This window comes from Hesperophylax consimilis, chromosome 19 (assembly GCF_061612785.1).
Source record: "Hesperophylax consimilis isolate HC1 chromosome 19, BYU_Hcon_1.0, whole genome shotgun sequence".
NCBI lineage: Eukaryota > Metazoa > Arthropoda > Insecta > Trichoptera > Limnephilidae > Hesperophylax > Hesperophylax consimilis.
The window spans coordinates 33,065,517-33,081,221 of NC_142854.1; the positions used below are offsets into that span (position 1 = coordinate 33,065,517).

General features: G+C 32.7%; 1 protein-coding gene across 1 annotated transcript in view; it reads left to right on the forward strand.

Moving 5' to 3' along the window:
* LOC149415173 (uncharacterized) overlaps window positions 1-6,820 on the forward strand; it is a 16,846-nt gene extending 10,026 nt beyond the window's left edge. The window contains exon 3 of the mRNA XM_089643030.1: window positions 6,746-6,820. Coding sequence (XP_089499156.1) covers window positions 6,746-6,820 — 75 coding nt within the window. The remainder of the gene's footprint in view (window positions 1-6,745) is intronic.
* The last annotated feature ends 8,885 nt before the right edge of the window (window positions 6,821-15,705 follow it).

Below are 15,705 nucleotides of genomic sequence, written 5' to 3' on the forward strand. Positions count from 1 at the left end.
TCAAAGTCAAAGTAAAGAATCTCAGTCAAAGTGAAGAAACAACTACGTAGTGCCATTGACTCTAAACCTTTTTAACGAATTAACCTCCATTGCAACTGTCCCCATCTGCCACTCTCAATTCGTTTGTTCAAGGCCGGCAATTCTCAGTACTTCCCGACATCCCGGCAGTAGGTAAACAGTAAAAAGCTCGTTCACACAAGTACAATAATTTGATTCATGAAACCTAGCGACGTATTTTATTATCAAAACGACTACGTTGTATATTTGGCTATCGAAAGAAACCCGAACAAGCTAGAAGTAATTTAAAATAAAGTAACGAAATGCATTATAATTAGAGATGTTCCGACTAGTCGGCGACTAGTCGGTAAAGCCGACTATCCGGCCACTATTGTAGTCGGCGACTAATCGGCAAAGAGCGCCGACTATCCGGCTTCTTACGTTGTATGTATTTCTCAATAATATGAATGCGGGGGAACTACATGAAATAAAATCCTTGATTATATATATTTTCTTTTTATAATCAGTCTTATACATTAAAAAATGTAAAGTAATCTTTCCTTTGGTAATCACTTTTTAAAATTACTTGCTTGTAAAGAAAACATAATTATGACATTTATTGAACAAAATTAGTATCTATCCTAATTAACATAAAAAAACAACATAATATCTTCTTATCTTCAATGAACATTTATAAGTATTTCTTATTATTAAAATAAAAAGTAGATTTTTTAAATTAACAATCTCAGTTATATGTATTGAATCAAGATTGTATGTACAAGATGCACAGTAATATATGTATATATTATATATATATATATATATCCAAAAATTCTAAACATGAACTGTTTGATAAAAACAAAAAAAAAATGAAAAAAACATATTTCTTATAACCATACCTACATAATCTAATCAAATCAAAGTCACAATTGTGACAACCAAAAATATCATAATCTCCTTATATTTTTTATAACATACTTATATTTTTTAATTAAGGGTAAATTATGATGTAAGAAGACTAAAGCTTCTGCCTTTCTGGTAGCAATCGATTTCTTTTTGTTTCATATATGTTTCCGGCCTCTGAGAACAGCTTCTCACTGTAAACAGAACTTGCGGGACAGCATAGGTACACTTTGGCCATGCGCGACAGGGTATTTTCAGGGGACATTTCAGGGTACCTAGAACTATCCCCGAAACCGTAATCGGCTTAGCCGACTAGTCGGTCTTATTACAACCGACTAATCGGCTAGTCGGCTAGTCGGCGAAAGTCATAATCGGCACATCTCTAATTATAATGCAAATGTAAAGAGAAATTTGTTTTTACAAAAGTTTACGTAATTCGTGGGCTAGTAGTCAAACAGCATTTTCTAGAACAACAAAAACATACCAATAATTCGAGGACTTAAAGTCAACACAAAGACACTATTGGAAAGAAAAGTTTTAATGTCAAAATAACTAATAAATTGTATCTATTAACTGCCACCTGTATATTGTAAGTTCTTCTAGTCCTACAATGAGTTTTGTAACTCATCATAGCAAGAAATAAAAATAAACAAAAAAAGAAGATTCTTAAAAGAAATTTCCTAGTAAAAATGTATTTATCGCAATCTTTGTAGAACCTGTATAATTGTAGCAGTATTCTGTTCTTAGTCAACTTTATTATGGATATAAGAAACAATTGACAACTCAACAAAATAGAGCGATGAGATTTATACTAAAGAAAAATAATTATTCGAAAGTCAAGGAGTTAAATATTCTGTGGTTACACATTATTTACTTCAATACTTTATTTTTAATCTACGCACCCATACTGGAGAAAAACCTTATTCGTGTTCCCATGACAACTACTTATGCCTCCGCAAGTCATATTTAACAGTGCATTTACGCACCAATACTGAAGACAAACCTAATTCATGTTTCTACTGCAACTATTCTTTTTTTCAAATTTAAATGGAATAAATCAAACGGAATATAGCAACAAAAGCTAAACAGAAGTGAAGTGAAGCTTTTAAAAATCTATTGATGAAATAGTTTCTGAATGGAAGAAACGCCGATGGAATTAAAGGGGTTGACAGATTACTCTACAAGTTCAAAGCGTTTTATATTATTCCATATTGAATTTTTTTACACCCATCTAAAAATAATGTTATGTGCTAGAATTCTTCAAGGTGCTAAATTAATGCCGTGTTGTGTTAAAGTGTGTTATCCGGTCTATCTCCACCAATAGAAAGAAGGACCAAAACCCGTTGTTAAATACAGGTACTAACCTCTCGTTCTTTGATACAATGTTCCTAATTCCTGAATGAACTTCATTGGCTTATAATTTAATTAATTTTCCTTTCCGACCTATCCGTATTCCGACGCGATACTATACAACGTATTAAGATGCTAAAACTGCTTAACAAAGCCACGATTACATCAAACAAGGCCATTTAAACCTCTCCAGAATTGCATCATGTAAGTACCTTATTCAGATTTAACCAGCATTTTCCAAAAAGTTTGCTGACGACAAAGCTGTGGAAATTATATGAAACCCTTGCAGAAGAATTTGAATAACTTCTAGTGCTGTGGCAGTAATAATTAACACTTAAATTTGTTACTCTTTAACTAATATTTATAAGATGTAAGTCACCTACAGTACGCTTCAACAGAAACTGCATAAAACGCGATTTTTTCCCATGCAAGAAAGTTCAAAAGTTCAACAGTGAATTAATCCATCACCATTAATGTCCCCTTTTTCTAAAAATATTTTTAATTAATTTTATCCATGAAATTTATTAAATATGTGTACAATACTAGAATAGTGTAATCATTGGTCTCAAATTTTGTCTTTTTCTAGGTAAGACGAAGGGCATTTTGAGCTGCATTGGTCCGACGGCAGCCCTTTCTCACAGGAAACAGAAGACGCACAAGAGGAGATTTTGGGGACCAGACGGCAACTGCGATATGTATAACATTTGTATATATATATATATATAACAGACTTTTCTGTAGGCCTTTTTAAGGTATACAATTACGTAGTACATTATTTTGATATTCTCATAAGGTCTCGCCAGCGTTAGCAATGTAAGCGGCCAAAAATAATCTTTATATCGACTTTTCTCTGCTTTTTATCAATGTGTCAATGCATGTATTATTTAACTAAACCTTCCGGAAGAAATTCTTAAATGATGCTGAAAACCTTATTGAAATCAGTCGCATTGTTAAGAAGAACTAAGCGCACAAACAGACAGACGCAAATGTCACTTTATTTTTTACTATTTATAGATAATGGATTCCACCACGAATTGTCAGTAGGTATCCGAAATAGAAATATTAATTACATGTTCTTAACTTCTATTTCATAATGTCTTTTGTTGTTTTACAAGCTATATTTCTTTACAAGCTTTTATTATGTACACGATTTTTATTTCTTATATTATGGTTTATGTATTATGATTTAAATTATACCATATAAAAGTCAAAAGGCGTAACTATCGTTGATTGTCTAGTCAGGGCCAGCCCTGAGCCAAATGGCGCATGGCACAAGTAAAATTTTAGCGCTCCTTGTCAAAACCAGTAGATTCCTAGGCCCTAGGTAGTAGATAAGCGATCACTGTAATCAATAATATTTTGATGATTTGTGTGTATGCGTAGCGTGGTTTTCATGAAAGATAATCTTACGTTAGTTTAGGTATTATCGCCCTTTGAAATTCAGCGCCCGCACAGGGTCGGCCCTGCCTCTAATTCTTTTTTTATTACTTGACATAATAATGAATATCTTTCAACACGTTGAATATTTATTTTGTGTTTATATTCTTGTATTTTTGTGCAAGTTCAAATTAAATCCTATTAAGTTGTTGCAGTAAGACAGAAATCCTGGGTTCGATTCCTAGTTGAGACGTTACTTTTTATTTTTCTGTGTCTTGTTCTGTTTCATGTTTTGTTTAGATATGTTAGTATTATCTTCTACTTCAATGATAAATCAATGCTCAATACATCGGTTGTACTGTCCCTGTTTTGTATTACTGTCCATTGTCTTTTTGAAAATAAAAAATATTTTGAGGTGTGCATAGCTGTGGGTTTCTTTTGATTTTCTTTTTCCTGCATTCCAATATTTTATTTAAAAATATATTTTTTTTGGGCTATTGAATGAACGATGTTCGCTGGGTGCAGTTATATTGTCTATGGTTACTCTTTTTTTAATGGCCTTGAGATATGAATGGTTTGCCTATGGTCTAGGAAATATTCATCATTCTGGACCGTACGACCGTCTTATCTGTGGTTAAGATGGAGACAGAATGGAGCAATACAGAAAGCCCGAAGAAATCGATCTAGAGAGTGGTTTATTTATGATCGTATCAATCTCACGGCGTTCACCCATTTCTTTTGACATATTCTTTACTTTTTCCGTTTATAAAGGTATAAATACGTTATTTGATGAAGTATAAAGTATTAAATTCAATTGCATTAGGTGCCGTTTAGTAATACAATATTCTCTTGGATTATATTTTTAGACGAATTTATAAAATTCGCTTTAATCGAGGTAGGCTGAACATACTATTCGATAATATCCTGGAAGTAATTGTATTTCAATTGGTTGTCCGCTAACTAACATTAATTAAACAAAGTATTTGGTGTTTTGTGTAAATATTACATTCAGTTAAATATTCCTAGAATGTGTTTAAAACGTATTTCAAATTTTGTATTAGAAAGTAGGTTGATATGAACAATTTGTTGCAATTATTTATGTTTTTACCTTGAAGTATTTATAAACCCGTGCTTTCGTATTGTGTTTGTGTATTTTCAATAGAGTGCAATACCACTGAAAATATTTTAGGGACAAAAATGTATCGCTTTTTAAAAACAGTTCGTTTCGTTTGTTAGTCCTCTTTCGGCTGCCTGAAATGTTTCAGGAAAATGGATGTATTGATCTGTTGAAAAAGTATGGTTTTTGTAGTTTTTCAAATTTGTGGTTATTTTCCTACCAGCTGTGGGTTTTTCATGTTATTTTTTACACAAAAAACATCCAAGTGTAATATAACAACAAAACAAAATACTCTGCAATGAAAGCTATATAAATTAGGAATAATTCAATGTAAATTAAATCGAAGCAGAGCTATAATAGGGCAGTTTTTTTTATTAGATTTGTTGTTCTGCTTGCCGATAAAAATTCTACTGAGTCCTGTGTATACTTTGTGATTTTGCGACAAATATGTCCGCAACATCCTTATAATCACTAGGCAAATTCTGTGTACGGCGAACGGAAGTATATATTTGTGATTCTGTTATAGAATTATCAATACTATCTTGCAATGAGTTTGAAATATGAGATAATTAGGTCCAAATGGTCGAGTAGTTTCAATGACCCTTCCAGGGAAGACAAAGATCCTGGGTTCAATTCCCACTTTAGACCGTTATCTTTTTTTTCCGCGTCTTCTTCTGTTTCATGTTTTGCTTAGATTAATTTGTATGATTTTTTTCTTCAATTTTCTTTCATTCTAGGTTAGGTAAATATCTGTTGAAAATAATGGAAGTACCTCCCATCAAATGTGAACCAGTATCGGTGACTTGCGCTGAAGATGGAGGCGGTGAGCTGCGCACGGGGGTCATGTTATCTTTTCAGGACATAAAAACCGAATGCTTAGAGGAACCCAGTCCTGTTGGCCAATTCGCAGGTATTTTCGTTGTTTCCAAATTATTAAATAAAGTAACCCTCACGTCATTTGCCAACAAAGCTATGCTGTTTATTAGCGAGATCTCACTTTTTCTTTCAAATGAATGGACTATTTGTAAAACACATCGTGAGACTTTGTTTTATTTACTGTTCTTCAAAAGTACTATCCTGTTAAACAATTTTCCAACAGGAATTCAATTACAATGTAAATAGAAGTTTACATAATATTATCTCTAATTAGAGCATGTTTTCGGCGCATATTATATTTGAATCTAGTTGATAATTCGCAATTTTTAATATTACCTGGTTATAACATGTTGAATATTTTACACATTACAAATCAGGGTTAGCTGTCCGTATTTATAGTTATATTTTGTTATAAGCGTGCTTTAACTCCCTCAGGCCTCTGCCATATTCTGAGAGAAAGTCGGACTATTTCCACATTGCAGTAAATTCCAAATAAATGGAATATATATTTTTTTAAATATTAACTTTTATTTAGAAAACTAAATTTCTGCTTTTTTAAGGTGATAAAAAATGATTTCAAATTTTACTATTCAAAATATAATTTTTGAATGCGAACATTACATAACCTTAAGTTTATTGTAATTAAAATAAATACTAGAAAATACTCAATTTATTAGACACATGTATTATAAACTTAATTATCACCTCACAAAAATAATTAATAAAGAATTCACTAAATTAAATTGCGTTTGGAACCTTTGGTTTCATAAACATGCACAATTCTGCTGTGGTCAACTTGTAGAATTGAATATAAAGCGTGGTGTTATATCTTTCTAACACTGTTTTGATCATATTTCTCATATTGCAGTAAGGGACATAAACCTATTTCTATAAGACATATGAGTTGTTCCCAAAAGCGAACAAATTAGTCGGAATGGTTAATTCTTTGTGAACCTTGTATTTTATTCATGTTTTATTTTCCTCTTATATTCTGAGTCAGATACATGCTGAATCAATTTTGTGTTCCATAATTAGGCATGTACCGGCAAGATGCACTCAAGAAATGTTTAGAAGAGTAACATTGGAAATGTAATTTCAGTTTTGACAATAAATTGTGTTTTTCAGATGCTCACCCCACTACGGAGGATACTGAAGAACGTAAACACAAAGACATCGAAATTTCTGACACGTCAGTATTAAAGCAAGTTGGAAAGCAGAACATTACGGCCAATTTTAACAAGCCTGCCTTTCTCCCGAGGATCTTAGCAAAACCATTTGCATGTCCTAAGTGTAGCGGCGTATTTGCTCGGAAAACTAGTTTGAAGACTCATTTACTCAAACACACTGGAGAAAAACCTTTTGTGTGCGGTCAGTGCAGTACCGCATTTATCCGAAAATGTCACCTTAACAGGCATATCCTCACACACACGGGGGTAAAACCGTTTGCATGTACTTACTGCAGTTCTATGTTTAGTAAGAAATGCAATTTGCAAATGCACATTCTCACGCATACTGGTCAGAAACCATTTGTATGTACCCTGTGCAGTGCTGCATTTACTCAGAAATGCCACTTGGATAGACATATTCTCAAACACACTGGAGATAAACCGTTTTTATGCACTCACTGCAACACCGGCTTTACTCAGAGAACCAGTTTGAACATGCATATCCTCACGCACACCGGAGAGAAACCGTTTGCTTGCACTCTCTGCAGTTCTGTTTTTTCACGGAGGTGTCTTTTGAATAGACACTTTCACAAACACACCGGAGGCAAACGATTTGTATGTACACTGTGTAGTTCTAAATTTACACAGAAGAGTAGTCTGAAATCGCACCTTCTCACGCATTCTGGAGACAAACCCTTTTCCTGCGCCCAGTGCACTTCTGCATTTTCCAGGAAAAGTCACTTGGAACTTCACGCCCTCATACATACAGGAGAAAAACCATTTGCGTGCCCCCAGTGCAGTTCTATATTTTCTCGGAAGTGTAATTTGGAAAGGCATATCCTCACACACACTGGAGATAAACCCTTTTGCTGCACTCACTGCAATTCTTCTTATACTCAAAAAAGTAGTTTAAAAACGCATATTTACACGCACACTGCAGGAAAACCTCTTTCGTGCACACATTGTTGTGCCTCGTTTTCTCTGGAAAGTCTTTAGAAATTCACGTCCTTACACACGCTGGTAGTGCAAGTTGACTTTCTTTAAGAACAATATCGAGACACAGATTTCATGCAACTCGCAATAATCTCAGGAATAATGGATATAATCAACTGCATGGAATATAGTTACGACAAAGCTAAATAACATTTATTTTTGGAATAATTTAAAGAGTAAATTCTTAAATTGTAATGTTTACTTATAGAAGACAATATTAGCGATTGTTAAACAAAAAAATCAGAAAACAATACGGTCGCATCTAGTACCTATGACTTCGCCCTGCTATATACATTACATAAAGATAGCAGCCAATAAAAAATATATTTAGCATAATACCATTCTTCCGCATGGGTTCTATATAATTTCAAAAGCAAAGTTTAATTGACGATGGCTATTCCACTAAATTATTACGTATATCACATGTTTGTAAACGCCCGGATGGACGTATAATATAAATAAATATTTTTGCTTGCAAATTGTCGCACACGCATGTAATCCATTTTTTGTGTTCTGACCACAGTCATTCATTTACTTGTTTGATTCATTTAACAGTTTGTCAAATCAGTTGTCATCGCACACACTTCATTGAAATCATTTAAATTGACCCCACGCCCTGAGGAAAATAATATTCCTGAGGTGGGTCTTTTTGAAGAAAGGGAGGAGAGAACGTTCTGGGAATGAAATGGGTATGTATGTGGGGTGGGTAGGAATCTAGGAGTGACGGTGCAAGACGAAGGTCGAGAGGGACCAGCTGGATAGGCCACCACTCAGCTGGTCTGCAGGCGCATCCGCCGTCAAGATATGAACACACCCCGCTAAGTCGCCAAGCCTAGCAATCCACTTGAGGTGACCCATGGCAGACGTGTGGGTTATACAATAAATGTGAATAGAGACAGCTGGGTTCATTTTTAAGGTGGAAATAATAATATTGTAAATAAATGAAACACTGAACATGTCAAGTCACAATGTGTTTGCTTCTTTTGAAAAAATAATAATATTGTATTGTAATAAGTATTTGTGTTACTTGATGTCTTCCTTGACCTCTTCAACCGTTAACTTCAAAGACATACATTCTCCTCTTTCTTCGATCATTACCTATTTTACCACAAATAATCAGTCTTCCTCGGGCATCGTTAACTTTTTCTACAATTCACTTCATATAGCATCACGAAATTATCATTATTGTAGCAGATTTGTCTTTCAGCAAGTTCGCGGCGACGCGTCACTGAGAAAAAGGAAACACTTTACTTTTATTTACCCTGCACATTTTACTTAAATTTTGTGTCAAAACAATGTAATATTTATGAATAAATAAAAAAAAAGAAATGTCCCCATCGATTTTTTTTTAATATCTGACACAATATGTTATTTCTGCTTGTGAAAAACTATAAACTAAACCAACTTAAATACTTAAATGTGCAAAAGGATGAAGACAAAATATCATACAAAAAAAAAATATATATATATATATATTTTTTTTTTTTATTAGTAAAAAAAAGATACACGAATTACATAATATAACAATTACATAATATAATTACACAATATAGTAGGTTATTAATTACATAATATAAATATTTGATGTACCCCCATAAATAAGCAGGGCTTGTGTGTATGGGGGTGTTGTTATATTTGTTTATATTTGGTACGATTCAGTTCAACTGTTCGGAATACTTTTTAAGGTGGCTTTTGAATTCGTTTATATTTGCATTCATGTTTCTAATTTTTACTGGTAATGAGTTAAAAAATTTAACTCCGAGATATTCATGGTTGAACTGTCCTATTGTTTTTTTACATTTAGGAGTAGGAAGTATTGACGTTTGTCTAAGATTTCTGTTATTTTTAAAGAGTGCAATTTTATTTTGAATATAATTTTTATAAATTTGTAATGTTGCATGGTAGAAGTATAATGCACTTAATTTTCTGACCTTAAATTGTTTGAATAAAAGTTCGGACGAATATGAATAGGGTTTTTTTAATATGGTTTTTATTATTAGTTTTTGTGATATGTAAATTGTTTGAGTTTGATTTTTATATGTACCGCCCCAGCCTATAATGCCGTATTGTATAATTGATTGACAGAAAGCGAAGTATGTGGTTCTAAGTAATTTTTCGTTTAAAATATCTCTTAAACATCTAAATATATATGTTAGTTTCCTTATTCTGTTGTTCAGAATATTTATATGTGGGTACCATTTTAAACGCTGGTCTATTGTTATGCCTAGGTACTTAATATCGCTCTTGCTTTCTATGTTTGTGCATAACATATTGCATTTGTGGTTTTCTGTATTTTTCACAGAGTGGATAATTATGTTTATTTCTTTAGGTGTTTCTTGTTTTTTAATGAAAAATGGTAAATAATAAGTTTTTTTAGAATTTAAAGTCAACAGGTTTTCATCAAACCATAATTTTAGTTCATTTATATCTGTATTTGCCATGTTATTTAATTCAGACCAGGTGTTTGCTTTTAGTAGTAGGACTGTATCGTCAGCGTAAGAGACAATGTCTCCATATTTGGAAATATTGAATATATCATTGACATATATAATAAATAACAATGGTCCCAAAACCGTGCCTTGGGGTATTGAAAAGTCGCTATATTTTGAATCGCTGACTTGATTGAGTAATTTTACTTGTTGAGGTCTTTTATATAAATAACTAGTTATCCATGCTAAGACTTTTCCACTAATCCCTACTGATTTTAATTTACTTATTAATTTTTTATGTGATATGCTGTCGAAAGCTTTTTTGAGGTCTATAAATATGCCAAGACATTTTTTATCGGAATCTAGGGCCGTATATAAATAGTTGGTTATTTTTGCTATCGCGTCGTGAGTACTTGTATTTTTTTTGAATCCGAATTGGTTATAATTAATTATTTTATTTTCTTCTAAGAATGTCCAAATTTGTTTTTTTACAATTTTTTCATATATTTTTGATATATTCGAGAGAAGTGAAATCAGGCGATAATTTTGTGGATCTTTACGACAGTCTGTTTTATAAATGGGGCTTATAATTGCTCTTTTATAGTTATTGGGAAATTCGCCATTTGCTAGACTTAGGTTTATTATATGTGTTATGGGGTGAATTAAGTATTCTTTCATCGATTTTATTGTTTTAGTATCTGTGTTATCAAAGCCGGGGGCAGAATCTCCTTTTAGTTTCGAAATAGTTCTGTCAATGTCCATTTCTGTGACTGGGTGAAATTTATTAATTTGACATTGTGTTATTTGTTGTGGATTAGATATATTGGTCTTATTTATGGATTTTGCTAGGTTTTTTCCCACGTTATTAAAATAGTTATTTAAAATATTACAACATTTTTTTGTGTCATTTTGTACGTTATATATTATTTCCCCATCTGAGATTTCTGATATGTGCTTATATTTTTTCTTTTTATTTATAATTTCATTTATTGTTGACCATATTTTTTTATTGTTGTTTTTAGCTTCTGTTATAATTTTTGAGTAATAGTCGTTTTTCGTTTTCCTTATTAGTGTAGTTAGTATATTTTTATAGTATAATACAATTTTATTGTTAACTAGTGGCCTTTGTGTTATTTTATAAAGTTTATTTTTTTTCTAGTGGCTTTTATTAATCCTAGAGTAATCCAAGGTTTAATTTTTCTTGTTTTTGAGTTGGGGACGATTTGTTTTTTTTTGTTGATTCTAAAACGTGTTTATTTAAAGTGTTTTCAAACAGTAATGCACTTTGGTTGGCGCATTTATTTATTAAAATTTCTTCCCATTTTTCAGTTTTTAGTGATTTTTCTAATAATTTGTAGTCTATTTGAGAATATGGAAGATTTAATTTGGGTTTTGTATTTAGTTTTCTATTTGTATCATGTAGTATAAGACACGCGTAGTGATCAGTTATACTAGTTTTCCACACAGTAGATTTAATATTTTTTATTTCATTCAAATGTATATTACACCAGATGTGATCTATGCATGATGGCGTTTGGTTTTTAATGTTGGTGTTATTATTAATAAAAGATTTAAAATTGAGGTGTGTCATCATGTTTATGAAATTATTTTTTTCAATTGAGTGATGGTTTGCAGAAATATTTATATTGAAATCACCACAAACAAAAGTAAGTATTCTCGGTAATTTGCTAAGATATTCACATAGTTCGTATGTAAAGTTGATTATGTTTGATTTGTGCGTTCTGTACACTGTTAAAATTCTGTATAATTTATTTTTTAATTTTATATCTATTTTTAGACAGTTTACATATTGTATATAAATTTCTTAAATGTCAGTAATTTCACACTCATCATTAACAAATATAATTAATCCACTATTTTTGTTAATCGGTCTTGTTGTAGCGATGCCTTTGTAGTTTGGTAGCGCATTTATGTATTGATTGTCATTACAGTGCTTTTCCGTTAACACTATGCAGGTGGGTGATGTATGCAGATCATTAATATTTATCAAGAATTCATCTAGATTTTTTGCTATGCTTCGGATGTTCATATGTAATATTAAGAATGGGTTATTGTTTGTAATACACCATTTATTGACTTCCGTAATATTTTGACATATTTCTTCGGTTATTTTGTATTTTTCGTCAATTTGTTTTATTATAAAATCGGCCATTTTTAATTGTAATCAATTTTTTCTTCAGCGAAGGCAAGCATTTTCATCCTGTGTTTACATTTTTTTATTTGATTTGTGGTCTGTAGGATTTGTGGTTTTGAATTTTAAATTAAGTTCTGTGCAATTTATGCATTTTGGTGTTTCGTTTTTACTGTTGCAGTCTTTTATGTTGTATGGCCATTTTTAATTGTAATCAATTTTTTCTTCAGCGAAGGCAAGCATTTTCATCCTGTGTTTACATTTTTTTATTTGATTTGTGGTCTGTAGGATTTGTGGTTTTGAATTTTAAATTAAGTTCTGTGCAATTTATGCATTTTGGTGTTTCGTTTTTACTGTTGCAGTCTTTTATGTTGTGCTCACCTGCACAATGAAGGCATTTTGGTTTGTTGGGAAGTTGAAGACAACGCATTGCTGTGTGCCCATATTTTAGGCAATGGTAACACTGCATTAGAGGGTTGCAATCTTCAACTTTGATTTGGTAAAAACCAAGGTTAACTTTTTTTTTCGTAATTAGCAGATTTCTCAAATCTCCACTGGTTTCGAGGATGATATTTTTTTGTAGAAATTTTTTAATTGGTATGGTTCCTTTATATTTTATTTTATTTGGATCCTTTTCATATATTATTTTTATATCTTCATTTTGCAGAATTAGATCCGATATAAATTCTTCATATGTGTATTTTTCGTCGATTCCTTTAAAGATCATGCACGGTCTTTTTTTATCAATGCTTTCAATTTGTATTCCTTCAAGTTTTAATTTTGTGATTTCATTTTTGATGTTGGCCACATCATCTGCTCTTTGTAAATTGATTATTAATTCATTTTTTGATGTCTTTCTGATGCTACTTACTCCGCTTCCTAGTTTAGATATTTTTACATTCTTCATTATTGTTTCTTTTATGTCTTCATTTTCGTTTTTAGTTTTTATTATAACGGGGAATATTGGAATTTTAGGTGTCGTGTATTTTCCACTTGTGATGTTAGCGTAACTCCTCGTAGTTGTTTTATTTTCGAGATTTTGATATTTTTCTAAGTTTTGATTTGTTGTGATTATTTTTTCTAATTTTTGACTGTAGTTTTCATTATTAATAATTATTTGGTCTTGCAATTGAATTATTTTATTTTGTAGTTTTAATTGTTCACATTTTATTGCTTCTTCCACCTTTTTAATATTGTTTTCCAAACTTTGTTTTATTTTCGAGTCTTTTACAGTTGTTATTTTATTAATATCGATTCTTATGTTTTCTATTAATTCCTCCATATTTAGTTCTGTTCACTCGTTCGGACGAGTGGTTATTGAATTTACATGGCTTATTAATATCGAATTACAATAAGAAATAAAAGTTTATAAAGAGATGCGTCAGCTATTCGCTTGGTACCTAATTGATACCTAACCTCAAATCACAAAAACAAAATATCACTTTTTGACACAGTATCATTTAAAGTATACGATTTACACAGCGTAAATAAAGCGAAATTGTGTTTGGTCGCGTCAGCACTCCGGTACATGCGTTCAATTTTGAATTTTACTTGTTTTTTTTATAAATTTGCGCGAACATTTGACAAAACGTCAGACATATAACATATACATATTTCGAATTAAATACATCTAAATTAGAAATAAATATTTATTGTCCATCGAATACAGAAACGAGGAGATAAGCAATGAGTCAGTTTCTTTGTGTATTTTTAAAAACTTTTGTTAATGAACTCGGGTTTTTACTGCCCAATATACAATTCCGTAGTACATTATGTTGTGTATCTCATAAGGTTTAGCCAACGTTAGCAATGTAAGCGCCCGAAAATATTTTTTACCACTCGATTACAAAATTACGACTTATCTCTACTTTCTTAAAATATAATATTTTTTTTTAAATATATGAACCTTCCAGAAGAAGTTCTTTAAATGACGGTGAAAATGATATGAAAAATTGGTTGCGAAGTTTGGAAGAACTAAGCGCACAAACAGATAGACGCGGACAGCGACATTATTTTATACTATATAGAGATTTTTATTTCTATTCTGTTTTAATGAAAAGTTTACGTAAGTTTTGTTAACACTTCAATAAGAGAACTTGTGTTCACATGTATTGGGAAAGTGTTATAAATAAGAACACATCATCGTCTACTCTAGTAGGATACTGTGGTTTCATCTATGGCGGCAGTAATTTATAAATCATAGGTTAAATTAAGTTTTATAAATTGAGTTGTATATATAAAGATGTAAAGTATCTTGGAATGACGGACGGATGAAGCCATCCCTCCCGTGACGATGGGTTGAGAGAGCTGGAGGTTAAAGGGTCTCCCCAAACCGGTATCAGACACCTCCACCGCAGGACCTTACCCTTATCCTCACCCGATTAACCCGGGCACACCTGCCTTAGCAGGTGACTTATCGCCAATCTTAGCATGGCAGAGGTGTTGGTTATCCAGTAATGTATGTATGTAGGTTAAATAGTTGTTACATATTAAAGATATAAAGTGTCTTGGAATGACGGACGTATGAAGCCATCCCTCCCGTGACGATGGGTTGAAAGAGCTGGAGGTTAAAGGGTCTGCCCAAACCGGTATCAGACACATCCACCGCAGGGATCTTACCCTTATCCTCACCCGATTAACCCGGGCACACCTGCCTTAGCAGGTGACTTATCGCCAATCTTAGCATGGCAGAGGTGTTGGTTATCCAGTAATGTATGTATGTAGGTTAAATAGTTGTTACATCATAAAGATATAAAGTGTCTTGGAATGACGGACGTATGAAGCCATCCCTCCCGTGACGATGGGTTGAGAGAGCTGGAGGTTAAAGGGTCTCCCCAAACTGGTATCAGACACATCCACCGCAGGGATCTTACCCTTATCCTCACCCGATTAACCCGGGAACACCTGCCTTAGCAGGTGACTTATCGCCAATCGTAGCATGGCAGAGGTGTTGGTTATCCAGTAATGTATGTATGTAGTTTAAATAGTTGTTACATCATAAAGATATAAAGTGTCTTGGAATGACGGACGTATGAAGCCATCCCTCCCGTGACGATGGGTTGAGAGAGCTGGAGGTTAAAGGGTCTCCCGAAACCGGTATCAGACACATCCACCGCAGGATCTTACCCTTATCCTCACCCGATTAACCCGGGCACACCTGCCTTAGCAGGTGACTTATCGCCAATCTTAGCATGGCAGAGGTGTTGGTTATCCAGTAATGTATGTATGTAGGTTAAATAGTTGTTACATCATAAAGATATAAAGTGTCTTGGAATGACGGACGTATGAAGCCATCCCTCCCGTGACGATGGGTTGAGAGAGCTGGAGGTTAAAGGGTCTCCCCAA